At 40.9% G+C, this 27,706-nt stretch overlaps 1 protein-coding gene across 4 annotated transcripts in view; it reads right to left on the bottom strand.

Annotated features, from left to right (window-relative positions):
* Positions 1 to 27,706, bottom strand: part of LAMA3 (laminin subunit alpha 3) — a 194,752-nt gene that overhangs the window by 76,442 nt on the left and 90,604 nt on the right. For all 4 annotated transcript variants that reach the window (XM_025181720.3, XM_075920832.2, XM_014570532.4 and 1 more), the window contains 12 exons: positions 25,464 to 25,624; positions 22,616 to 22,724; positions 18,294 to 18,391; positions 15,064 to 15,232; positions 13,997 to 14,123; positions 13,395 to 13,534; positions 11,007 to 11,122; positions 10,315 to 10,526; positions 8,828 to 9,032; positions 6,249 to 6,393; positions 4,801 to 4,941; positions 3,329 to 3,493 (listed from right to left, as the gene is read on the bottom strand). In XM_025181720.3, the coding sequence (XP_025037505.3) occupies positions 3,329 to 3,493; positions 4,801 to 4,941; positions 6,249 to 6,393; positions 8,828 to 9,032; positions 10,315 to 10,526; positions 11,007 to 11,122; positions 13,395 to 13,534; positions 13,997 to 14,123; positions 15,064 to 15,232; positions 18,294 to 18,391; positions 22,616 to 22,724; positions 25,464 to 25,624 (1,788 nt within the window). The remainder of the gene's footprint in view (positions 1 to 3,328; positions 3,494 to 4,800; positions 4,942 to 6,248; positions 6,394 to 8,827; positions 9,033 to 10,314; positions 10,527 to 11,006; positions 11,123 to 13,394; positions 13,535 to 13,996; positions 14,124 to 15,063; positions 15,233 to 18,293; positions 18,392 to 22,615; positions 22,725 to 25,463; positions 25,625 to 27,706) is intronic.

A 27,706-nucleotide genomic window follows, 5' to 3' on the forward strand; every position in this document is an offset into this window, starting at 1 on the left:
CTCTCCTGCAATGCCCTTGGGGCTCGTAGGACAGGCTTGTACAATTTTTTTTTTTTCTGCAGGACCTCCCGAGGGGTTTATGAATAACAGCAGCAGTAAAGCTGACAATAAAACTGAAAAGGCAACAGACAACCATATTGCACAGAGAGGAAAGCTGGGCAAGAAGAGGCAAGTTTGAGAATGTTTAGTGACAGTTTTCTCAAGCATGTCCACCTTACCCCTTATCAGACCCCACTAGGAAATCTCAGCTCAGCTCCTACTGACATTAATGTACGTAAAAAGAGCACACTAAAGTAATCAAGACCAGTTGTAGAGATTTCAGGAAAGAATTTTGTCTAGATTGTAAAACAGGCATTTTACTGCTTTTTCTAAAAAGGCCTGCTCGGGCCAAAGCTTTTAGAATCAAACACAATTTATTTTGGGTTGCTCTTCAGCAGCAAGGAATTTGAAAGAACTGATGGAAGTTCAGTAGAGGTTGAACCTCTCTAGTCTGGCATACTTGAGACCTCATCTGTGCCTAACTAGAGAACTTGCTGTATCACTGGAGGTCAATATTGTCTAGCAGCATTACCAACACTTTCACTGCTTACTGGGCTCTTAGAAGACATTTAAGGGTAAATTAGAGCTAAATAACAGACAGAACACTAAGAGCCAGGACAGATGGCTGTAAACAAACTTTATGGGACCACAGGAAACAGGATGATAAGTGGACATCCAGCTAACTAAAATTATGCCAGACCATGGATGTTGTTGGACCAGAAAGTGCTGAAATAGAGAGGTTCAACAGAGCAACCTGTAGCACTAGATTTTGATTTACAAATACATTTTATTTGCTACACAAGTCAAATTCAAGCCCACGTCTCTGGAGGTGAGTAATTAATAAAACAAGTTCATTTGGCTAAAAGGCAAAAGGAGCACTATTGCCAAAATGCGATCAGTTTTGGTTTTGGGATTTTTTGCAAATGGAGCTAGCAACATTTTATCAGCCAATTCCCATAGCACCCCATCTTGTCTAAGCATACAGATTTTTGTTTTTGACAAGGAATGTACGATAAAGCAGAACTACTTCACGGCTACGTCTAGACTACATCCTTTTTCGTAAAAGGGATGTAAATTAGACGTATCACAATTGCTAATGAAGCTTCATTAGCATAAAAATGGCTGCCGCTTTTTTTCCGAAAGGAGCTTTGTTGGAAAAAAGCGGCAGTCTAGACGCTGATCTTGCGGAAAATAAAGCCTTTTCCGAAAGATCTTATTTCATAGAGGGATAAGGGATCTTTCGGAAAAGGCTTTATTTTCCGCAAGATCAGCGTCTAGACTGCCGCTTTTTTCCAACAAAGCTCCGTTCGGAAAAAAAGCGGCAGCCATTTTTACGCTAATGAAGCGGGGGAGATTTAAATCCCTGCTTCATTAGCAATTGTGATACGTCTAATTTACATCCCTTTTACGAAAAAGGGATGTAGTCTAGACGTAGCCCACCAGTTTTAATCTCTTGTGAGTAAACATACTTTATATGCTGCACATCACTGTATCAAAATATGCATGCCACACACACAGCCACTGTAAATAAAACAATTATTTTTTGGTTTATAGTTTTCTTTCCTTTATGTGTAAGTATGTATTTTAGTAGACAGTGGCCATGGTCACTGTAGTTAAGGTGACAAAATAATTTGAATTGTAACACTCTGGTTTTACAGATCCACAACTTTCCAAATCATTGACTTTTTTAGACTGAGATGTTCCACACTTGGTCTCTATGACCATGATTACACTATAGAGAAGACTGAAGCTGCTGCAGTCGATCTTCCAGGGTTCGAATTAGTGGGTCTAGTGAAGAACTGAGAGGACACTACCATAAATGCCGGTAGTCCTGCTTCTACGAGGAGTAAGGGAAGCCATAGGGACAGTGTGCTCCCATTCACTTCCTACCATGTGGACAGTGTCAAAATCCAATTTATGATACTTTGACTCAAGCTACGCAATTAACGTTGCTGGAGTTGCATATCTTAATTTGAATTTATCCCCTTGCGTAGAATGGGCCTGTCTAAAGAAGATTTTCTCTCTTTTCCAAAAAAAAAAAAAAAAAAAAGAGACCTCCAGAAATTTCTGACTTTGGGTAAAGTGAAAATAGAAATACGCTTTCAATATTTAAAAAAAAAATAAATTAACGGCATGAAGTTTAGAGAGCCTTGGATTCTTAACTTATTCCATTTCAATGTTAACATTTAGCATAATACATTTCTTCACTTCTTTCTTTTTAAAGTTGTAATTAATATAAAGAGAACCTAATAAAATCAATAATAATTATCCTCATCAAATCTGCTGTTTTCACCTGTGGTGCACTCACCAGTGTGCAGTGGGGCAGCATGAGCACTATGTACTACTTATTTCCTCGAAATGGAGTCAAGGTGGGATTTGAATGATGAACTATATTCTCCTGGACTATGACAAGTGTCTGTCCTAGTGGCTTCCCATCTGTGATGGGGCATGGGGATGCCACACTGCATTTGACAACCACAGTGTTGAAGCTATTTGCTGTATATCCAGCTACCATTACAAACACAACTGGGATTGCAGTTGGACAGAGCTATAGGACACTGAGGCTGCAAGCAATCAGCAGCAATGTGTAAACTGGTCAACCTGATTCCCATGGTGGAATGCTGAGATGTTTAATAGGCGGGAAGTTGATGCTTCCTTTAGGAAGTGGAAAGAGCAGCAAGGAGCTCAATGAAACAAATGGTTAAAAGAATAGACAGTGTTCTCAAAGGACACTTTATCATGTTCCAATTAGTTAATAAGCACACAGTCATTAAGTAGGAAAAAACATGATAATACTTTAACAAGCAACAGTACATTCATTTAATATTCATAACACCTACAACTGTTCACACCTTTCTTAAATCGGTCCCAACAGAATATCAACAAAAAAGAGGGAGGTTTTCAACAGGAGTGGAATATTAACTTCCATTTATGCTTTTGAAAATCTTCTCTAAAGATGTCTAGTGAGTCTTAAATGGTACTTTGGGACATCAGCAAGAGGTTTTGATAAAGCTGCGGTTCAAAAATTGCCTCATGAACACCAGCTCCAGAACACTAGCCAGGCCAGGAACAGAGTCAACCATAGTGTTCATGTAAACATCTCCCCACCATCTTACCAAGGCGAATAAACCAGCATTATTACTGACTATACTTTCAGTGCTGTCATCAAAAGCCAAGTGATGGGATTTCAGAAAAGTCAGAGGAGGGCTAGGAATACATAGGGAAGAAAACAAACTGCTCTAAAAAAGACAGGATGAACTATGCAAATGAATAGTTAAGTGTCTTTTACCTTCTCTCCCAAGTAGGATTGTGGTGCCACCCAATATAAACTGTGCACAAAGGAAGGCAATTCTTGAACATCAGCAACTACACTATTGCTGCCTGGATTGAAGGTTACAGGGACATCAATTTGATTGTCAGGTGTCTCCATGCGCCAGTTCCTCATATCAACAAACTAATAACAAAATATATAAGGGAAATTAGGGCATGCTTCCATCATTTATTAAAACCTTTTCAGGTTCCGTATATAAAGTCAGTTTATGGGCTATACCATACTGACTGTACAATTTACTGCAGATAAAATTCATCCCTCCAGAGACAGACATCACAAAGCCTATGGATCACTTATATCTCACTTAAATATGCCTCAAAAGGGCTTAAGTGGGACATAAATAGTGCATAAGATTATTGTTGACCTTCTGTACAAGTGTGTTTAATTTGTGATGATGAACTAAATTCTGTCCTTGGTTACATGTAAACACAACTCCTCTGAGGACAATAGAACCTGTGTATACAATGAAGGATAGAATTTTAGGTTCTGTTTTAAGCCCATAAACAATTCTCCCTCTTTAAATAATAAGCCTAGAAAGGTCTTCCTAACTCTTCTACTTCCTGACACTTGCAATTTCACTAATGCTCCACTAACCCTGTCTGTTACTAGAAATGCTTCTTGCAATGTCCAACTTAAATAGCCCCTTATTTATTTTCAGGCTTCTTGTTTTCAACACTTAACAGCATTAAATAATTCCTCCTATTAATTTATGTTACCACATGAGTATATCACCATTTTCCTCATCCTTCTGATGTCACATTTTTCTCTCTGAAAAGGAAGGAAAGAGCCTCTTCTCATAGAGAGCGTATGTTGAACATCCCCACAGGACCTTTTGCACACAATCTAGGTCTCAAAATACACCAGTATTTCTTATTTGAGCTAAGCCAGATATAAAATGAATTCTTCCTGAATTTATTGGAAAAGTATATTGTAAGTAGATAGCGCACCTCAACAAAGTATTTGAAGACTATAGCCACCCAGAATAGAGGACCAGCTCTAGCCTGACAGTACTTTCAGATTCTGCAGGGGTCTTAAGGAGGCCGCACCATAATTTGCACTGTTTCTTGCAGAGACGATATCTCATGGGAAACACAACACTTTTCAGTGGCTTCCAGAGACTATTTCCCATTCTCATCATTCCATAAAATACAGTTTGTCATTTGGGACAAAATCTGATACTTTCTTAATGGGATACCGACCATCCTCGCTATAAGTCCAAGATACCTTCCATAAAAACTTGGATTTATAGCGAAACAATTTAAAGCAGAGAATTTTTTCCCTGTAGCTGACTTCCATTTGTGCAAAAAAATGTTGCGCAATTTAAGAACGGGGAATGGGAGGACTTACACATCAGTTCCTACAAGCGTCAATGACTTTAGTGCGGAGCGGATATATATCTGATAGTAACTAAAAAAATACATTAAATATACCTTAGTTCTGTGATTACTTGTGCTGTGACATATGTTTGTTACTCCAAAACAAAAGCAAGAAGTGCAGCCCTTAGGATTAGAAGGGTCCAGATAAAATGATCCTTGACGGCAAATGTCACATTGTCTACCTTCAACATTCTCCTGTTAAAGAACAATTGAATAAGGTTATAAAAATGTTCCATGTGTCATTGATTAATCCCCAAAATACCATGCACATGCATATACAGCAAAGTTCATACAGGAATATTTAAATATTTATAACATATAAGATAATATAAATATGAAATTGTTACTTATGGACTTCTGTAAATGGTATTCCAAATGCAAAGTTCCTTTTGAAAAGGAACTTTTATGCCAATAATTTGTTCAATGCTTTGTTTCTTGTATGAACAACAGGAAGGTCTCCCATTCAGACCCAACTGAATATGAGCACAATGAATATTGGGTATATATAAAAATACAATTCGACATGGAAAAACTATGGCACTTGTGAGAAGTCATTCCACTAAACCGTATAAAGATGTAGTGGCATTACTGTAGCTCACTGTGAAGTAATGAACATTGATCAGACCCAGATTTGAATACTACTAGGTGATTTCCTTGCCAAAATCCTCAGGCTGGCTCTTCCAAAGCTACATGTGAACGGTAAATTATGAAACTTCACATTTCTAGAAATCAGTCTATGCAAATCACAGCAATGGCAATCATCGTACACTACCCAGAATTTTAAGTGCCCCAGTCAATCAGTTAAAGAGTTAACCGGTTAACCCACTAGCGGGATTTCACAGCTCCAGCCCCCCAGCCCTAAGCTGGGGCTAGCTGCCAGCTCCCAGCCCCCATGCTGTGGCTTAGGCTTCCACTGGGTCCTGGCTCTCAAGTCCCTGCACTGGGGCTGCCTCTGCTGGTTCCCAGCTCCCAAACCCCATGCTGGGGCTGGGGTTGAGCCTGGTGGGCTGCTCCCCATGGAACCAGTTAACCATTACCTGGTAAGCATCACCCAGCAAGAGTGATGCCTACCAGATAACTGGTTTACTGATTACCTGTTCACATTCTTAATATCAATTATATCATACAACAACAACAACCAAAAAGCCTGAGACCTGGTGGGTGTAACCCCCTCCTGCCAAAGCCATAGATGCAAAGCAGAGATGTGTATGTACATAGAGTTTCAAAATATATGTGCACACATATCATGTAGTACCTTCCTGTACTGCATAAACTCTAGGTTGCTCTGTGAAACTGATCAACATTAAATGTATTCTACAAACGTCTTAATTGCAGTTTATTTGCAATCCAGGCATGTTCTACAATCCATTTTTATACAACTGTATTTAGTTCTTATCTAAAAACTGCAAATAAATTCATTTTATTATACCCATCCAATATGAAACAGCCACGGATACACAAATTGATATTTGGAAATGCACGAGTATCTTGATGTATCTGACCTTGCAGAGACAAACTCCTGTCTGTGGATCACATACTCCTGGCTCTGTTCCATCTCTGTTACAATTACAGGGAATGCAATCCGGGAAACTGTAAGAACCAGGACTGCACTGATCACATTGTCGCCCTGTTATTCGGGGCCTGCACCTTTACCAACACAACAAAGAGAAACATTTAGGTATGTTTGTGCAGAGAGGAGATGTCACAAGCAAAATAATGCAAAGGACCCGAAGTGATCACCTGGTCTTAAACACCACTCATAGGGATCAAATGAAACAGCTCCACATTTTTCTCAAATTGTGAGGAGTATTGCAATCCCTAGGAATTCACAGTGTGAATGGTGTGATTTTCAACACTGCAAGTGTTGAAGATAGGGTTCATATTCTGAAGCTGTTCTGAAAAAAGACTAACTATTATCTAGACTAAATCCGACAGGTGTTTGTCTAACCTGCTTTGAAAAATCTTCAGAGACAGAGATTCCACAACCTCTCTGGGCTATTTATTCTAGTGCTTAACCATCCTGTTTGATTTTCTATTGCTTAACCATCCTGTTTGATTTTCTGACTCCTGTGTGTACCTCCCTAACTGCAGTAGGGAGGCACACACAGGAGTCAGAAACCAGGCAAGAGTCTGCATTCGGAAGAGCTATAAAGCTGGAAGTGAGTGGCCATTTACCAAAGCGCCTAGCTGCAAACAACAAGATGGGGTTTCCCAGTGGAAAGATTATATAACTTACAGAGCTGTAAGCCTTTTTTGTACAAGACTGTTAACATTGGGTGAAATCTCCTTGGCTCACATACAAAGCTTGAGTCATTTGGCTTTACCTGGGTATCGGTGGGTGGAGTGGGGGATTGTAAAATGAAATCCAACCCCAAAGGCAGTACATGAGATAGCAGAGCATTTCTTTCAATGAAAGCAGCAACTCCCCTCCCTCCCATGCTCCAGTGTCAGGTATGGCTTTGCACAGTCTGGTGAGGCCACTGGATCTAATGTGGATCTTGTTACCTCTCCACTCATCACCATCTCCATCCTGGCCTCTTCCCTCTGCAACTTTTGTGCAGGGCTTCAGGGGAGCAAAGGCTGGTTGTAAAGGAAAACACTTCCAAAGTCTAAAAATATTAACATCTGGGTCTCTAGGTTTTCTCTGTGCTGGAACAGTTTTTAAAATCCATTGGTAAGCAATGGTGTGTTTTTGGCTCCCAGCACCCATGTTTTGAATGGTAGTGTACCTAAGCACTGGACATTTACAACTAATGAATAGTTTTAAAGTGCTGGATACAATAGGCTGCATTTGATACAGCACATAAACACAATTATGCATTTCAGTATTATATTAGGCAGACTTGTCACTCTCTTTTAAAGTACACGATCTACCTAGCCTGATAATAGAAAGTAAATTTGCACATAGAATTAGGACTTTGGACCTGACTGTAATCCATAGAACTGAATATTTTAATTAATATGTAATGGCTAACTTGACAGCTTAATGATTAGTGCTTTTCAGAGAACTCTGCTACCTCAGCAAGTACTGATCATTTACTTTCCACCATCAAGTACTGCTTATGTGGAGAGGATACGGGTTAACATGAGGGAAAAGCTTCCTGTCAGAATGAGTAAGCACTCAAATAAATAGCCCAGAGACGTTGCGGAATCTCTGACACTGAAGATTTTTCAGAGCAGGTTAGACAAACACTTGTCGTATATAGTCTAGATAATAGTTAGTCTTGTCATGAGTACTAGGGACTGGACTAGATGATCTCTTAAAGTCCTTTCCAGACCTACAATTCTATGATTTTCACTAACTGACCAACAAATACAAAATATCACCATTATGGACAGCTGATACAGATTTTACAAAATGGACAGCTGATACAAAATTCCACTTCTTTGGCAAAATAGTGAGTTTTCCTCAGGCAGAAATTTGCTAATATCGTAGTGGGAGTACAGCACTCTGAAAGGGTATAGTACATTCATCAAAGGAATCTGGCTTGGCAGGATTCTCTGCAGGGCTCCAGAAAGAGAAACAGGAATTGCTCACACCCAAAGGGCCAGTCTTGGAGGACATAGGCATGGCCATGTGGAAGCATGTACAACCTTGTGGCCCACCACCATAACAGGATTAGTCCCAAAAGACTGATTATAGGGGGGCATAGACCAGACCCGGTGAATCCATGAGAAGTGTATCTAATAGTTAGAGTACATGTCTGGGAGTCAGAGTTCTGCTTTCTATTCATGGATCTAACAGGTGACATTGTACAAGCCATTAGAAGACACAGTGGGATTCAATGATTATCTCAGAGTCACATGGCAAGTCATTGGCAGAAATAGAAATAAAGCTAAAGCTTATGAGTCCCAACTAATCAGTTACCACAGCAAACCACATTTGTACCATGCTGTCCCTGGGAAACACATTTTCTAATCCCTGGATAGCATCGCATAAATCTCTTTACATCAAAATATCAATACATCTGCCCACTCCAGCAATAATTAAAAAGACAAGTGAATCAATCAACACAACAATTTTCCAATATATATTTGTAACACGAGTAAATAACATTTTAACTCAATAATTCAAACTTACTTGCACTGCCCATTGTTTTTATCACAATCTGAATTTGCCACATTAATTATTCCTCTGCTTGAGCAATTGCAGCCTTCACATCCAACAAGGGGGTGGTAATTGAAAAATTGTCTTTGGCATACTTCACATTTGGGCTTCACCGTTTGAGGGGGGCAAATACATTCACCTGTTATGTCATCGCAAAGACGTTGGCCACAGTTGCACACTGGGTTGGGGGAAATGTTTTACAGATTAATCAAATTCGATTTGAAGAAATAACTCTCATTCCATTCAACTCAAGACATGCGTAAGAACATAAGAACAGCCATACTGGGTCAAACCAAAGGTCCATCTAGCCCAGTTTCCTGTCTTCCAATGCAGTGTCCAATGCTAGGTGCCCTCAGAGGGAATGAAGAGAAGAGGTAATCATCATGTGATCCCACCCCTGTGCCCATTCTCAGCTTGTGACAGAGGCTAGCGGATACCATTCCTAACAACTCTGGCTAACAGCCATTAATGGACCTATCCTCCTTGAATTTCCTAGCTCTTTTTTGAAAACTGTTAAAGTCATACGGGGCCTCGTTCTCTTCTCCCTTTCATCAGCTTTACACTGGGTCATTTAGCTGATTTTAACATAGACAATAGCATGAGTAAGAAGAAAAGCAGACTTTTGAAGACTAGCCATGTAACAACATCCAAAATTTCATAGGGTAGTCTGGTACCCTGGGCCTTTTCCATAAAATTGTCTCTCAAATTCAACATAAGTATTATTATTTAATACTTTCCAACACTTTTTGCTACACATTGGGCAAATCATAGTTTTGTTGTGAATATCAATACTTTACAAGTGTATTCAATGTATAATCTCTCTCTCTATATAAAAAAGGTTTTCCTGCCAGACAACAGAATGTTCCTGCCGGGCAACAGAATGACATCATCACATCATCAGCGTCAATGGGCTCTCTCAGCGAAACGAAAGTGGCCAGAGAGAGGGGGTATGGCGAGTATAGTAAGCACAGAGTGCAGCCCCCTTATAGAATAAATATAATATAATATAATGCAGATTATTGACATTACTTCATGTAAACAATAAATCTGTCAGTGCTACCCAGTTAATTCTATACCATGCTTATTTATTAAAGGATTTGTAGCCATAAGCTGGGACACAACAGCTGGTAATAAATCAGAAACTATGATTTACTAGGCAGTATAGAATAAAACATGAAACTCTGGAGGAGAGAGAGGCATTTGGGTTCTGTCTGGAAAGGCAATGAGCACACTGGCCCTGATCCAGCAAAAGCACTTCAGCGCATGCTTCACTTTATATGCATGTTTAAAAGTGACTGGGACTACTTGTGTTAAAGTGAAGTATGTGATTAAGTGTAGTGCTGGATCAAAGTCACATTAATCAGCATCTTGTAGGATTGAGTCCCATATGCAGAAAGTGAAGCTGCAGCATACATATAGTACATAAAGTCACAAAATATTTCCACTTAGAATGTACTTACACTTGCAGAATGGAAACCCGTAGTACCCAGTTTGGCATCGGCTACATCGACGGCCAATGATGTTAGGTTTGCAATTACATTGTCCCCCCAGAGGGTTGCAAGCAGAGCTAGCGGCACCTGCTTTATGGCAATTGCAAGGCAATGCTCCATCATTGTAAAAAGCTACTAATGACCTTACAGAATCCTTACAGAATGCTGAAGATGTTACTGGGCTAGTGAAAGAAAAATATAAATCATGGAAGAACTGGTATTAGGAAGTTAAAATGACTACATTCTGCACTAGCTTAATGAATTATGAAATTCTGCCACAGTTCTCTTGCATAATACCAATAGCAAAATACATGCACTGACATATTTAAACAAATTTACTAGTACTGAAATGATCTGGCATCCATTTTAGTAAATAATTTTTTCAAATAAAGTATACTACTCATCTCTGTTCAGATATCCCAAGGTGACAGGCACTTCATCAATACCAAGGATAACATGGCTTTTCCTTTTTTGTACAATACATAATGTTACTTCACCTTTAGAGTTGATTAATAGTGCACAGTCATGGAAAAACGTAGACCCATATTTCAATTTTAAAACATGCCTATGTAGGGATATTATAAATGTTTTCATATAAAATCAATTATTAATAATTCACAATTCTCTGCAAAATGTTGAATGTCTCAGAAATTGATGCTTACTCAGTATAAAAACTGTTTCCTCCACACTGGTTAATAAAGTCAAATGACTTGTTCACAGTCCTTTTCTGAAGTAGGCTATGACTGTAGCTGTCTGCTGGAACAACTAAAACATGTTCCTTAAAACAACAAAAAAACTAAATTGTATATTTCATAGAAAAAAAGAAGAAATGAGCCACGGTGTTTATCTACAGTAAAATGCATTTTCAGTATCATCCCTGGATTCTTCTATAATATCCAATCCCCCATATAGAAGAAGTTGACAGAATGGAAAACTCATCGGAACAATTGCTTTCCCAACCTGTGTGTTAAGCTATTTTCAATAACTTAGAATAATGATGGGTTTCACCTCCCCAATTTATATGAAGATCATACAGGTTGAATCCCTGCAGTCTGGGACTTTCTACTCCAGGAACACCGGTGGTCCAGAAGGACCACGGATGTTGCTGGACAAGAGAGCTCTGGCACAGAAGTTGCTGGTGGCTGCGAGTAGAGATGGCCAAAGGGGCAGTAGAGCCAACGGGGCACCAGAGCTTGCATCTGTCCAGGCTGGAAAGCCGGCAGGGGCTCCAGAGCCTGCAGGGTGGGGGGGAGGGGCAGCAGAGCTCTCAGCAGGCCAGGAAGCCATTGAGGCTGCTGGAGTCTATGGTGTGAGGGGCTTCATCTGATGGGCCAGGAAAGGTATGGCTGTGAGCACCTGCAGGACAACCACCGGAGCTCCCAAGACCAGCGGTGCCACCAGTACTCACAGGGCTGCTGGAGCTCACGGGGCTGCTGGGGCTTCCAGGGCCACCGGAGTTTGAGGGGCAGGGAGCCCACAGGACTTCTGCAGCCATCGGGACAAGGGCAGTGGTGCCAGTAGCTGGGGAGAGGACCCCAGCAGAGAGGCTGGTGCCCTTCCCTTCTTACAAGACCTTCCCTAGTCCGGAATACTCCCATGTCCAGCACAGGTCAGGTCCCAAGGGAGCTGGATCTGGGAGATCAAACTCATATTTGAAATTCAGCTATCCTGAACTGAGACAGTTGTTGGATTCCTTACTCAAATTTCTACATTTCTGAAGCCCATTCCCTTACTTTCTTTGGTCTGTAGGTAGAAGTATGTGTCTGAACCTCTGAAATTAGGCACAGGAAAGCCAAGAGGGCAAGGCACAATATCTGTGGAATCTCAGTATCTCCTCACAAGCATTTGCCTTGGTCAGACCCCAGACTAATAGGTGTCTACTTTATTGTTGAGAAGAAGTTAGGAGCAGAACTTGATGATTAAAGTCATGGGCCAAAGATAATCTGTTATTATTACAGTATTTCAGGAGTTTCCAGAAGCCCCAGTTTGGAATGGGGTTTCTTTCTGCTAGATGTTGTACAAACTCAGAGTGAAATCCTGGCCTCTTTAAAGTCAATTGTTTTGCTATAGATTTGATGGAGGCAGGATTTCTCTCTCAGTACAATATAATTCTGTTTCCAAACAATTTACAATCTAAGACAAACTGCAATAACAGCAGAGACAGTGGAGTAAGGATACCACTGACTTGCTTTGGCCATGATCCTGTGACTTGTAGCTTGTGGGCAGAGGCATCTGTACCATGCTGAATCCCACTGATTTTAGTGGGACCACTCACATGGTTAAAGTCAGCCATGTGCTAAAGCTCCTCCTTATATCAGGGCCTATGGGTATGTCTAGACTACATGGCTCCATCGATGGAGCCATGTAGATTAGTTTACTAGACATAGGAAAATGAAGCAGCGATTTAAATAATCGCCACTTCATTTACATCAAAATGGCTGCCGCACTGTGCCAATCAGCTGTTTGGCAGCACAGCGCGGTAGTCTGGACACTCTGCAGTCAACAAGGGATGCCCTTGTCGACCGCCCCAGTAAACCTCATTCCACGAGACATAATGGGGCAGTCGACAAGAGCTTCCCTTGTCAACCGCAGAGCGTCCAGACTAACACGCTGTGCTGCCAAACAGCTGATTGGCACAGCGCGGCAGCCATTTTGATGTAAATGAAGCAGCAATTATTTAAATCGCTGCTTCATTTTTCTACGTCTAGAAACCTCATCTACATGGCTCGGTCGACGGAGCCATGTAGTCTAGACATACCTTAAATGACTGTTTCAAGAGAAGAACAACATAACATAAAAGAGAGATAGATTTAGAACTAGCTGAAAACATTGACATTTGATTAAATTTGTCATCAAGATTTTCAATTAAATAAGGTACAAAATGTTATGAAGAAAAGAAAGTGCCCCCTCTGTTAAACTCTTTCAAAAAAATACGTAATAAATTTAAAAAAAAATATTGCATTCACAGTAATCCATTTCTAACCCAAAAAAGCACTACTATTCCAAAGATAAAAAGAACGTTTTCAAATCTTGAGGTATAACAAACTTACCAAGACCAGTGATTTTCCATTAGGGATCTTCACAGTAACAGAAACCTCAAGGTCTGGGATATCCAGCTCAATTTGGTGTTCTGCGATCACCTGGTCTCGACAGCCAAAAGCATGTGGGCAGAAAGAAGCACTGAAGGCACCTAAATGACATTTTAAAGTCTAGTTTGCTAACATGCTCAGAAAGGCTGTGTCCAGACTCAGGGTTTTTTTCGGGAAAAGTAGCCTTTTTCCGAAAAAACTTCACCTGCGTCTAGACTGCAGCCGTGTTCTTTCGAAATTAAATCGAAAGAACGCGGCTTTTCTTTCGACGGCAGTAAACCTCATTTCACGAGGAAGAACGCCTTCTTTCGAAAGTGCTTCTTTCGAAAGAAGGCGTTCTTGAATGTAAATAGGGCTTCTTCGAAAGAGAGCATCCAGACTCACTGGGTGCTTTCTTTCGAAAAAGCGGCTTGCTCTTTCGAAAGTTCCGCGTGCAGTCTAGACCCTCTCTTTCGAAAGAGGCTCTTTCGAAAGTATCTTTCGAAAGAGCCTCTTTCAAAGAGGCTTGCAGTCTAGACATAGCCAAAGAGAAAAGAGCTGACTTAACATAAAGCATTGCTCACCTGACCACAGGTGTCCCCCATCCACAAGCACCTGCACAGGAAATGTTGGGTGCTCTGGCTGATAGAAATGTACCACAAATACATATCTGCCCAAACGCGGTACTCTCCCACTCAAAGTAAGCTGGTTCTGCAAAAACAAGGACAGATGAGCTTATGAGTTTGTTTAATTCATTCATTTTTACTATGGGTCTGCTCTTATCTGCAATGGGAGTTGAGGGAGTTCAGCATCTTCCAAAGGGTGAAAAGCATCTTGCAGGATTTGTCCTATGTTTCTATACTCATGTCTATGTACTAAAACAATAATACATGTATCTGTCTATGCAAACAGACCTAGACAATTCTGACATCATAGGTAACTCAACCACTACCCTTACTCTACATTGCTTGTAATAAGTCAGTGATATGAAGGCAGTGATATGAAGAAGTACTTAGACCAACTACCACAGTTCTTCACAGGCTGATTTGACACCCCTACCAATCAATCAACACTAACTCTCCAATGCACCCCAGATATGCAAACAAATGAACACAAAATCCTCAAGTACAATCCCCACACAAATCAATATAAAACAATCAACATCTCACCGCACAACACAACCCCCACACAAACCAACACAACCACTCACACAGCTCAACCAACACACACAATAATCCTAAACACACCTGACCTTCCTCCACAAACATACATTTCTCATTTGTCAACATACAAACCAGCACAAATCTCCCAGCACAACACACAGAACTTGCCCACACTCACTTATATTAGTGTAAAACTATACACTTCAATGGCTAAACCACAAGTCTATTTACATTATAAAATACCTTAATTAATGTGCACAGTCCAGCAAAACAGTTTTTCATTAAATTATTACATACATACAAATAGAATTTAGCTTAGTTCTGATTTTTGTTTCTCTGTTTGTGAATATTATCCATCAGACTTCACCCTGTAATATTTTGGCCCTAAAACAGCATTTAACTTTAATTCTCATGTCGTTCTCAGTCTACTTAACATAACTGACAACATACTTTGTATCTTAGAGATAATACATTCAAATGTGAAGTACCTGTAATGATGTCAAGGTTATTCCATTAATTGCACCAGCAGAAGGTAAAGGGACCCCCAGTGGATTGTATGGAACATTTCTCTGCCCTTCTGAAATTTTCCCATCCCTACATGCATCCAAGATCAAGGCCACGGGTGGAGTTTCATACACTGAGGGAATGCATGATGAACTAAAAATAGAATTATATTAATTATTCATAAAGTGGGGAGAATTGCTTATATAAAATAGGAATGAAATGTTAGGCCTGGTGGTGCAGAAAAAGTATGAATTAAAAAAAGTAGGAATAGTGATAAAATATAATGTATTAGAATGAATACACATTAAAACTTAATAACTAATTTCACTTTTTTGCAGTCTACATAATTGATATCAAATAAGGAAAACGAAGATGAATTAATTTAAATCACGGAATAAAAGTATAGCTAAATTTACTCAAAACTTTTGTATCATAAACAGCCTACCTGTCAAATATTTGTTAGACAAGATGCAAAATCACAACCAATGGTTTTCAGAACACTTAACTACATTTTCGTGGATCAGGTTATTTAGGGTTGCCTGGAGTCTCCCAGAATTGGGCTTAGTCTCCAAGAGGCTATTGAAGCTAATCGGTTGAGATTTTAAACCACTAAATATCTGGTGGTGCAGCAGGACTAACAGTTTTCCTGCCTGCCTGGCCCCGTGCCACTCCCTGAGAAGCGGCCAGAACATCCCTGTGTCCCCTAGGTGGGCGGGCAGGGCCACAGGTCTCCCTAAACTGTCCCCACCCCAAGCGCTGATTCCACAGCTCCCATTGGCCAGGATTCCTGGCCTATTTGAGCTGTAGAGGTGGCACATGCAAGCAGAAGCAGTGCACAGAGCCACCTGGTCACTCCCAGGGGTCGCAAGAATGTGCCAGCTGCTCTCAGGAGCTGCACAGAACCAGAGAAGGCAGGAAGACTGCCTTAGTCCTGCTGTGCTGCTGACCAAGAGGTGCCTGAAATAAGCACAGCTCAGCCACAGACCTCATACCTCGCCCCTCTGAAATCCCAACTTCTGCCCCAGCTCTGAGCCCCTCCCAGATCCAACATCCCACGCATCAATCCCGTCCCAGTCATGAGCCTCCTCCTGCACCCCTAGCACCTCCCCAGCTCTCAGCCCTCTCCCATAGTCCCGCAGCCCAAACCCAAGGCTCCTCCCAGAGCTAACACCCTGCTCCCTAAACCTCTACCCCAGCCTTGAGCCCTCTCACAGAGCCCCTATGCCTCACCCCCTTCTGTACTCCAACCCCTCGCCCCAGCCCTGAGCCCCTAGAATCATAAAATCATAGAATCCTAGGACTGGAAGTGACCGCAGGAGATCGTCAAGTCCAGCCCCTCCTGCACCCAAACTCTGTCCAAGATCACATATCCTGCTCTCTCTCCTTCACCCCTACCCCTGGCCCAATGCTCAGCACAGAGCCCCCTCCCACACTTTGAACCCCTTGGCCCCAGCCCAGAGTCCACAACCAACCCCTTGACCCATCCAAGGTGAGGGAGAGAACAATGGGGAGGGGGACGGAATGAGAGAAGGCGGGGCCTCTGAGAAGGGGAGAGGAAGTGGCAGGATCTCAGGGAAGTGGCGAGGCAAGGTTGTTTGAGTTCGTGTGATTACACAGCTGGCAACCCTACATTAGTTACAAATTAAAAGAATCTAGACTACTAGCAAATATCTTTTGCTAAAAATATTTGCCTCCATGCTGAACTTTAAACATGTGAGTAATTCCACTAAAGTCAATGGGATTGCTCACGCACTTTAAAATTACACACATGTGCAAGTATTTGCAAGATTAGAGCCCAAGTAGTTATATAGACAACATAGCTCCCCAAAAGGGATTCTACAGGCCACCCAATATGTTTAACTATCCATCTGGAGACACGTTTACTTCATACCATCTGGACTGAAATAAATCTTTTTAAAGGCGCCAAGTGAAAATGAATTTGGTAAGTTCATTCTAGTCACTCACAGATATTTATTCATTTCTTTTAAGCACTAGGCAATCACCATTCTCTGCTCAAGAGAGGCACAGAACTGGAACTGCAGGCTTGTTTCAGGCCCAGAACAGAGGTGCATTTGCCAGGCCTGTTTGGGAAATCTCATATGGCATCTGCTCATAAAATGACAAAACTGAGCCAATGCCGTTAATCTTTCAATTTCATGAAGACTAAACCCATTTACAAAATTAAAAATGAAGCCAGTTATATATTTAACAACAGAACAAAACTGAAAGATAAATGATTTATGCTGGAACCGAAGCAAATGTGAAAACATAACAACAATGCATTTCGACAAAACCTATGTATTCAGAATATCTTCACAGACATTTATTTTTTAACCAACCTGAAATCATCCTTTTATTCATATTCTGATCTGTGTGGGTAGGGTTTCAAAACTACATTGCTCTGGAGTCCAAGATTTCCTATATTCACTCCTCAGGAAATAGTCCCAGCTATAAAAAACTGATCCCTCCAGGATCAGCAGGACTGAAAATGAGTGTTGTGCACCATTTGGAAGCCAAGAAAGATGAAGCATGGGACCTTAAAAGCTCTTCATTCTATTGCCATCCTGATGTTTCTTCCTTCCATTTCAATTCAAATATTATTTTAGCAGCTCCTATCTTGAGAATTATTAGACTGAGTAAACACTTCTTTCTACCTTTTGAAATCTTGTAAATTACAAGTTATATTCACTTTAAGCCCCATTACATTTGCCAAAAGAGTAGAAAAAGATCTGAGTGTAAAGACAAACCATTTACAGTCTTTGAAATGGCATACATCGTTGATATCTAAATTAATGAGAAGCAGCTGCTAAAATCCAAGTAGATATGAAATGGTGAAGAAAAGTTCAGAATAAAACTCGTATCAGAATAATGACAATTTAAGAACTGATATTCCATGATTTGCTAGGCTTGAAAAAATGTATTTCTACAGCCTGAGGTCCAGGATATTTCACTCTACACGTTACATCTCTCCCAAAGCTGTAGCATATAGTAGTTTAATAGGCTAGGAATCCACTACCAAGGGTTTTAACTAAATCCTAGACAGACTGTTTTGATTAACACGTAAGCTTTTTATCAAATACTACCCTGTAATATCTTGGCCTACAATCACCTCTGAGTCACAGAACAAAGGCATATAAAGGCAATAAAATACAACTTAGGACATATGTCTGTCCTTTCAAGTTATCTTTCAGAAAGAAGGAAGTATGCAAATTACCTTTGATTAAAAAAGCTCCCGTAAGTGGCTATGCAGTATACTTTAGGATCCACATATTCTAGAGAAAATTCTTCAGCTGGTATAATGCAAATTTTGTGCTGCAAAACACACACAAAGTACAATTTCCAGTTATCATTGTTATCTTTCTAGTCAGCTGCAAATATAGAAGCCAGGCTCAAAGAGGAAAGATGATCCATAGTTAGGTCACTAGCTATAACATGTCTACATTAGGAAATTATTTCATAATAACTAATTTCAAAATAAAAACTCCTGAAATAATAATTTCAAAATAGCACGTCCACACTACGGGGAAGCCTTGAAATTAGTCCAAGGCAGTCTCCCTTAATATGAATGTGCTATCTTGAGTCAGAGCCCCAGGAAGCACTGGGGAGTAACTGGTTTGAATGACTCTGGAGAGTGGTTATTTAGAAACAGCAGCAGTGGGGCATCCACGCTAACTATTTTGAAATAAGCGTTATTCCTTGTGGAAAGCAGGAGTTATTATTTTTAAATAATCAGCCCCTTATTTCAAAATAACTGGCTCGGTAGTATGGATGCTCCACTTGTTATTTCGAAATAACTCCCTAGTGTAGACCAGGGCTAGGAGACCCAGGTTCAAGCCTCTGCCCTGCCATAGAATTTCCATACCTCACAGGTGTGTTGTGAAGATAAATACTTTTTTTTTAAATAGTGAAGAGCTTACGTGTTTACACTACTGCAGTATCTAAGGCTACGTCTACACTGCCACACTATTTCTAAATAACTAGCGGTATTCTGAAATAACTTAGTCTGGTTCTACACAGCAGGCAGTTCTTTCGAAATATTGTCAAAATACTGTCAAGCTGGAGGATATCTTACTTCAACTCCTGTAGCTATTTCGAAATAAGATACGCAATTGATGTAGCTCAATTCATCATCATCATCATCAACCATGGGCTCAACTCCTGTTGGTGTCCGATGCCTCCCTCACTATTTCCTTCCATCTTTCCCTGTCCAATGCGGAGTGGCTTAGTTTCTGTAGACTAGCTCTGCACCAATCTATTATATCATCTACCCATTCTCTGTGTGGTCTGCCTCTCCTATTCAGACCATCCATTATGCCGAATACCAGGGTCTTAACTTTTCACTCATCGTTCATTCTGCTGATATGCCCGAATAGCTGTAACTTCCGTTGTATAACCTTCTGCAGCAGGTTCTCTTTCAGCTATATCTTCCTATATAATTCCTCATTGGTGACCTTCTGCATCCATCCTATTCTCAGGATCTTTCTATAACAACTCCTCTCGAACGCCAATATTCTTCTCTTTGCATCTTTCATTATCACCCATATCTCACAACCGTACAACATGCTGCTAAATACACACGTTTTCAAAATGCTCAGCTTCGTTCCTAAGCTAATTGCTTTACTTTTCCAGATCTTATCCATAGCCTTCAAACTCACTCTTGCTTTCACTATTCTAGTCACTATTTCCTTCTTACAGTCTAGATCATACGTCATGTTGCTCCCTAAATACATGAACTTCTCTACGTTCTCTAGTTTGATCCCATTTAAATTGATCTTCCTATTTCCTTATCTCCAAATACCATTGTCTTCGTTTTATCAATATTCATAATCAGTTCATACCGCTTCCCCTCCTTATTTAGCACCTGCACCGTTCTCGCTAGCTTCTCTTCATCTTCCTCGTTGATGACTATATCATCCGCAAACCTCAAGTTGTTAGTTCTCATCCCGTGCACCAATATCCCTTCTACCCTTGATCTTGTACATTGCTCTGTCTAGGTGCATGATGAAGATACTCAATTAGTGTAGCTTATTTCGAGTTAAGCCCTACAGTGTAGATGCATAAGAGGGGCAGTATCTTCAGCTATGTCCACAGAGCACACAGCACCAGTTTGGAAGGAAAGGACTTAACTCCTCCATTTTCTGTCCTATGACCTTATGGACAGTAGGTGAAATCCTCGGCCTAATGAAATGACAGAAGCAGCTGCTAACATGAAGACAATAGCAAAAGTCATATCACTGGGTCCTGAATTTTACCCACTGTGTTCAGAGTTGATCTCCAGGCATATGGTCAGGCAACTTGACCTAATTTCTCCCATAAGAAAATGGATAAAAATAAAAAAGGTATTTGAGCACAAGCTACTTAAAAAGGAGGCAAAATATGCTAAATGAGAAGCAACAAAGTTAGCAGCAGTCTAGTGTAGAAATACTGGGACAGCACAGCCTGCGTTTTAGCCCTTGTGAATGTGAAATACAGAGTCTGCAGGGTAAGGGTTAAAAATGTATTTCCATATACAGAGTCAATTGCAAAAGCCTGTCCTTATAGTAGGAAATCATGGGAACCCAGCCAGTGGTGATTAGGGAATGGGGTGAGGCTCAAATGCCGTGAATTACACCTTTAGGGGGGAATAAAAAAGGGAACTGTTGACAATTACTCACTGTCTGGATTTGGACAGCTCATTTGACTCACTGTAGTACAAAAGGAAACAGGCTGTAAGAAGCCCTTGTATTTTTTTTATTTATTGGACTCTGTCTGCAAAAAGCCTGTTTGCCAACTGCAAAAAGCCTCTGTGCTCCAAAACTGGGTGTTGCTTCTCAAAGATCTCTCCTTGGTATGCCTAACCAGCCTGAATCTTTAATTCCTAAGCTGCTGGAACATTAACTGCATGCTACTGGCAGTCAGCAGTGTCCCTCTTCCCCCACTTACAAGCACTAACACATTTTTGAGCACTGGGAAAACTACATTTTCTGCAACTAAAGTATTCAGAAATGTAGGGTAAGTATCTTTTTTTGCAGAAAGGGAGAACTCTCATACCTAGAATTAAAGACAAAATTGATAAAAAAGCTTCTGCTTTAAGTCAGCACGGTAGATCTAGGTATTATTCCACATCTTTTGGCTATGAATCTTGTCGACACAACACTCGCTATGGAGAGCTAACAAAGATTTCAGACAGTGTCTGGTAACACTGAACAATGCCTTGCAACAAGAGGATATAGAGCAACTATCATCCTATGCTGTATATAACAATTGTAGGCTAGATTCTACTCTCTTTCCTTGGACATATCCAGGGAGCTGCACTGGATTTTCACTGAGAGCAGAATCTGGCCTTGTGCCTCTAAAATGAGAACCACAGGAAAAAACTTAGGCCATGTCTACACTAAATGGGAGATCGCTGCTTCTGCGATCGATCTTCCAGAGTTCGATTTAGCAAGTCTAGTTAAGACTCGTTAAATCGAACCCAGAGGGTGCCCCTGTTAGCTACTGGTACTCCTGCTTATGTGAGGAGTAAGGGAAGCAGACAGGAGCATTGGCTCCTGTTGCCCTCCTGCTGTGGGAATGGCGGGGAAACATGAAATAAGGTTTGTTGACTCCAGTTATGTAATTAATATAGGTGGAATTGAGTATCTTGCTTTGACTTCCTTTTTTAGTGTAGACCTGGCCTTAGAAGAAAAGTCAACCCAGGAAAGAAAAACTGTTCATGTGACCAATATATGGCAGCAAAGGTTTAAAAATTTCTATTAGAAAAAACCACGTGTTTCAAAATGAAAGCTTTCATAACCTGAAACTCTGAGGGAGAGCCATGGAATTCCCTGGAAGAATTTTAGAAATAAAGATTTAAAAGGTAAGGAGTAAAAAAATAAGCCCACTGATAAAATGTAAAAGCTAAGGCCGTGTCCACACTCAGGGGTTCTTTCGAAAAAAGTACCCTTTTTTCGAAAGAACTTCCCCTGCATCCAGACTCAAGCCGCGTTCTTTCGAAATTATTTCGAAAGAACGCGGCTTTTCTTTCGATGGCGGTAAACCTCGTTTCACGAGGAAGAACGCCTTCCTTCGAAAGTTCTTCTTTCGAAGGAAGGCGTTCTTCAATGTAAAGAGGCCGTCTTCGAAAGAGAGCATCCAGACTCGCTGGGTGCTCTCTTTCGAAAAAGCGGATTTCCTCTATCGAAAGATCCGCCTGCAGTCTAGACGCGATCTTTCGAAAGAGGCTCTTTCGAAAGATGCTTTCGAAAGAGCCTCTTTCGAAAGAAGCCTGCAGTCTAGACACACCCTAACAGAAGTTACTTCATTTAATTGTACATAGGAGAAATTTAATAAAGTAAAAGTTTATTGGTGATGCCTAGGCCAAGAAAGGCTATTTTTTAAACACTTTGAAATTGAGTTTATATGAATTCTAGCAATCGCAATCTTCAAATTGTTTCCTAATCACCATCCTCAAGAACTTAAAATATACCATTTGAAAAAATCACCACATGACATATCAAAGAGGAGAAAAGAGTCTCAATTTTTTTCCTGGGAAAATTTTTAGAAAAAGAAACTTACCAGAAGAAAATTTATCAACGATGCCTTAAAATGTAACTTTGCATCAGCTAAAAGCTCATAGACTGCAATGCGATTCATATTATCAACCACAACACTGCGACAAAGGAAGCTGTAGCAAAAAGTAGAATTAAAAATTAGACTTCTGACAGTGCCATATTTTGTATTGCATGTGCTAGTGACAATGTTTTATCTTTTCTTCTGGACAATGGACAACAAATAACTTCAGTCGTTGATGAAAATGCAGCATCTCAATAGACAGACCAAATAAAAGGGAAGAGAGCAAGAGCAGTCATGTATAAAGCAGAGCTTCCAGTTTGGCATGGTCTAGCCATAGCCCCAAACCCATTTTTAGTTCAAGTCACTGCTTGAATCATCATTATACATAGGCTTTGAAATGAGCAGCAATCAGTCACTTTTAGCAGCTTTAGCGCTGTGTAACATGAAAGGCCTTGCTTACCTAGCATTTTCATGTCATGAGGATTTTTACTGAATAATTCTTAGGGTTTTACAAAAGTTATTTGTTTTTTACTGATTTGTACCACAATTTTGGACAACTCATCTACATGAACACACTGATGATGGAATTAAAATTCAATACATTACATTAGATCGTTGTGTTTGTGTTAATAACCAATCAGTCTAAACTTAAATACAAGGTTGTCTGTTGAAGTATGTACTGTAGTGCAGTGGCTCCCAACCTTTTCAAGCATACAGACCCCTTTTCAATCTAATAACATGTAATGGACCCCTCTAAACAATACAGCTGTGCCTGCAGTCTGCATGTCCCTCAGCCTGTACTGCTTCCTGAACCATGTCCCTCAGCCTGCTTGGGAAGCAGAATTGGTTGAGGGACTTGCTGGCTGCTGGCATGCAAACTTTCAGCTCCTATGGGAGCCGAGAAGCTGCATGCCAGCAGCCAACATGTCCCTCAGGCCTGTTGCTTCCCGCGGCTTGGGTAGCAGTGCAGCCTGAGAGACCTGCTGGCTGCAAGAGGCTCCATAAATTTATTTTAACTTCTATTTTAAACTTTCCACAGGCCTCCTCCAGTATCATTGTGGACCACCACCATCTGAGGAACACAGGATGGGAACCATTGATGTAGTGGAAGACACAACAAGCATTAGTGCTTAAGTCCTAAAAAAAAAAAAAAAAAAGAAATGCCAGAACTCGCATGAACTGGCTTCCTGCTTCTGAAGGAGAGATGATGGCTCTGTGACCTGGACAGCCCAGGTAACCGCACTGACTTCTCACCTTCTATAGCAGGCCGAGAAGTGAATGACATAGAGGCGGCAATGTGAGGAGATGACATCTTCTCTTTTTCCACCTCTTTGGCTTTCAAGGTTGCTCTTTATGGAGAGATGCTGACTCAGTTACCTAGATCACCCAGGTTACTAAGCCATCATCTCACCTTCCAGAGGTGGGAGCTTGGATCTCCCTGAAATGCATCCAGGCTACCAAGCTGTCAGCTCTCTTTCTGGAGTGGGAAGCCAGAGAAGAAATATGCTTGCTTTTTCTCCATTTCTTGCTTTTTTCTGTCCTCCTGTAAAGCCTGGACCATAAACACTCTTGGTTGCCCATACTGCCCTACAACAGGAGTGGTTAATAATTTTTGATGGGGGGGGGAGATCACTCCAAGAATTTGATAAGTGGTCAAGAACCGCACTCTTCTATGTTAATGGAGGAGGAGTGGGGTCTGGGAAGGAGGCTGGGTGTAGAAGAGAATTCAGGGTGGAGGATTGGGGTTCAGGAGGAGTGTGGGGTTTGGGTGAAGGAGGGGGTTGTGACCTGGGGTAGGGGTGCAGGAGGGGATGCAGAAGGTTTGTATTATGACCTAGAGCAGGGAGTTGGGGGGAGGGAAGAGGTGAGGTGCCAGGTGCAAGGTCTGGCCAGAAGGCGCCACTTACATTAAGCAGCTCCCAGTAGGACTCTTGGGCAAGCTCCCTGCCCGCCGTGCCCCAAACACTGCTCAGAGCAGTTGGCTGCTGGGCCATGTGCATCCAGCAAGGCTGACATCCTTGCTGGGCCCATAGGCAAGACAGGAGGGCTACTCTGTGCTTCCAGAAGGGCCGGGGCCTCAGGCAGAAAGAGCGGGGTTAGGGGTAGGCAGCCTTCAGCACAGCCTGGAAAGTGGCATGCCTTCCCCAGCTAGCTCTCAGTGCTGCCTCGAGCACAGACCATTTTGTATCACCAGGCCCCAGGACAATTGCCACCCTGCATCTGAGCTGCACATCCCATGGGCATGTGCCCACAGTCATGGCCCAGGCAGCTCCCACTGTCTGGTTTCCATCCAATGGGAGCTGTGAGATTGTTCTAGGGGCAGGAGCAGCATGCGGAACCCCTCCTCATGGGGTACTCAGTGCAGAGATGCACATGGCCCCAGCAGCTGGCCGCTTTGAGCAACGTGCAGGGGCATGGCAAGCAGCAAGCCTACCCAAGGGTCCCGCTGATCCACAGGATGGTGGTGACCCAGAAGATCGTAGCAGGCTGGATCTGAAGGTTTGGGGGGTGGACCATATTTTGCATAAGTTTGTGGGCCATATTTTGCATAGATTTATAACTTAATTTTACGTAGCAACATTTCATGTGAAGATACAGTGCCCAATTAGCCAAATAGTAGTATTAAGTGCACAGATGCCACAGTAGGGAGAGTGATATGAAAAACCTAAATAAACCGAAGAAATATAAACTGTACGATTCAAATGTAAAAACCAGATAACTTTAAACCCCTAGAAAATAAAACTATACACCACAATTTACATGTTTTGCAAAGAAATCTTTGATTGCAAAGTATAAAATTCCATCCCACCTGATAATGTAACCATTCAATAATTATTTCTGAGATTCCTACCTGTATTTGCAACTGTATATGTTGACTCTGGCATTTAGGACAGGCCCAGGACTGTTTACTATCACATCAGCAGTGTACAATTGATCATCCTCATTAGCATATTCAAGAACAACAACATAGCGACCGACTTGGGGAATGTTCACTCTCAGTTGTAAATCAGCCTATTGAAGATTCAACAAAAAAAATAAGCTGGGCATCATTTGAAAAAAAAAAAAACATTTCCTATATCACTTTTCACAAACAAACTGTTTTTCAGAAATAAAATCTCTGTATACAGAGATTATTTTGCCTGCCACCAAATGTAACCATCTCAGGAAACACCTGCCCTCATAGTAATGCCAGGAATATTATGACACAGTTTTGGACAAAAGAATCTTAGTCTATCCAACAGACAAACAATTTTTATAGGTGGACTGTACTTTCCCAAATTTTGCCAGGAAATGGGGTAATTATCATTCCTCCTCCATGGAATTTTTAATGCCAGGTCAATACTATTTTCATGTCTCAAATGAATTACAAAACCACCAGTTCTCCTTACCAAGTACTGGGCATTGGTGTAGTCCTGACTGAGAAGAAGGGTGCTATCTAATAAATAACCAACAGCACTTTCTGAAGCATCAAGTTTTCCTTTAAGTCATAAGCCAACTACTTAAAATATTTAAAATTTCTATGTATTGAGATACTTGCATGAAAAGTGTTCTACAGCTACACATTTTTGTTACTGATGAATTCAGTATAATTCTCCTGAACTAGTATTTTCCTCAGTATTCTTTCAGGTCCTGATCCTGTAAACACTTAAGTATGTATTTGAATCTGTTTATGTGGAAAATCACTTTGAGTTCAATGGAAATACTCACATGGGTAAAGTTAGGACATGTCTAAGTGTTAGAAGGATTAGAGCCTTTTGTGTTTGACTGTTCCTGTTTAAATATAAATTTTCAAGACTGAGTTGTATCAGAGGGTATGAACAGGAGACAAAAGTAGTAATTACCTTTATGTGTTATTCCCATGCACAGAATTAGATCATACAGATGTTACATTTTTCTAGTAATGTGTTGCTACAAAACTGTATAACTGCATGAGATCCTCTTTTAATGGATATACTTTACATAATTGTTCTGCTTCTTTGCTTTTTTTTAAACAGATGCAACCATTAATAAAACAAATGTACACATATCTATCTATATCTATCTACATTTATCTATCTATGAAACCACAAAATGCTAAATTTCACATTACAGAAAGCCCTCAACTAATGAACAGGGTGGATTCCAAAAGATTGTTTGTAAGTCAGTTGTTTGGAACTGAGAATGCATTTTCACATAGAAACAATATTATAAATGGAAGTTAGATTCCCAAGCTAGCCCACAAAAGCCTATTTAACCCATAATATAGCTGAAATACTGTATACTTGCAGTGAAAAATAGTATAAATTGATTTTATTAAACCTTGAACGGTGGTGCTTGAAGAAAGGCAAGTTTAATTAGAAGAGAAAGGTGGAGATTCTGTACAGGACTGCTGGGCATCCCCCAGCTGCCACTCCCCACCCCCTGCATCCAACCTCCACTCACTAGGAGGCAGTGAGCAGCATGAGTGCAGACTAGAAGACTCAGGGGGTATGTCTACACAGCAGGGCTAAAGTTGAAATAAGCTATGCAAATTCAGCTATGTCAATTGCGTAGCTTACGTCAAAATAGCTTAATTTGTCTTTTGGCGCTGTCTACACAGCAGGAAGTTGAAGGAAGAACACTCTCCCTTCGACTTCCCTTACTCCTCATGAAATGAGGGTTACCATGAGTCAGAGTAAGAAGTCCTCCAGCTCAATGTTATTTCGAAATAAAGGCTTGTAGTATAGATGTGCACTATGTTATTTTGGAATAATGCTGCTGTGTAGACGTACCCAGGAGGAGCAGGGGCAACCATGCTGTCAGGGGCTGGAGAAAAGTGGCGGTTTCCTCTTCAGAATGTCGCTTCTCTCCAACTGCTGGCTACTCTTTTTAGGGTGCATCTACACAGCACCCTTACCTCAAAATAAGCAAATTGCATAGCTTATTTCAAAATCCGGCACTGTCTATACTGCACTACATTTTTAAGTAAGGCACTATTCTGAAATGTCCCTTATTCCTCATGCAATAGGTTTACAGGGACATCAGAATAGCAAGCCCATTATATTTCGATAGAACAGGCTTGCTCTTAAGATGCGGAATAGCTATTTTGGGATACCTGAAATAGCTCTGCTGTGT

Source organism: Pelodiscus sinensis, chromosome 2 (assembly GCF_052426305.1).
Source record: "Pelodiscus sinensis isolate ZL-2025 chromosome 2, ASM5242630v1, whole genome shotgun sequence".
Classification (NCBI taxonomy): Eukaryota; Metazoa; Chordata; order Testudines; family Trionychidae; genus Pelodiscus; species Pelodiscus sinensis.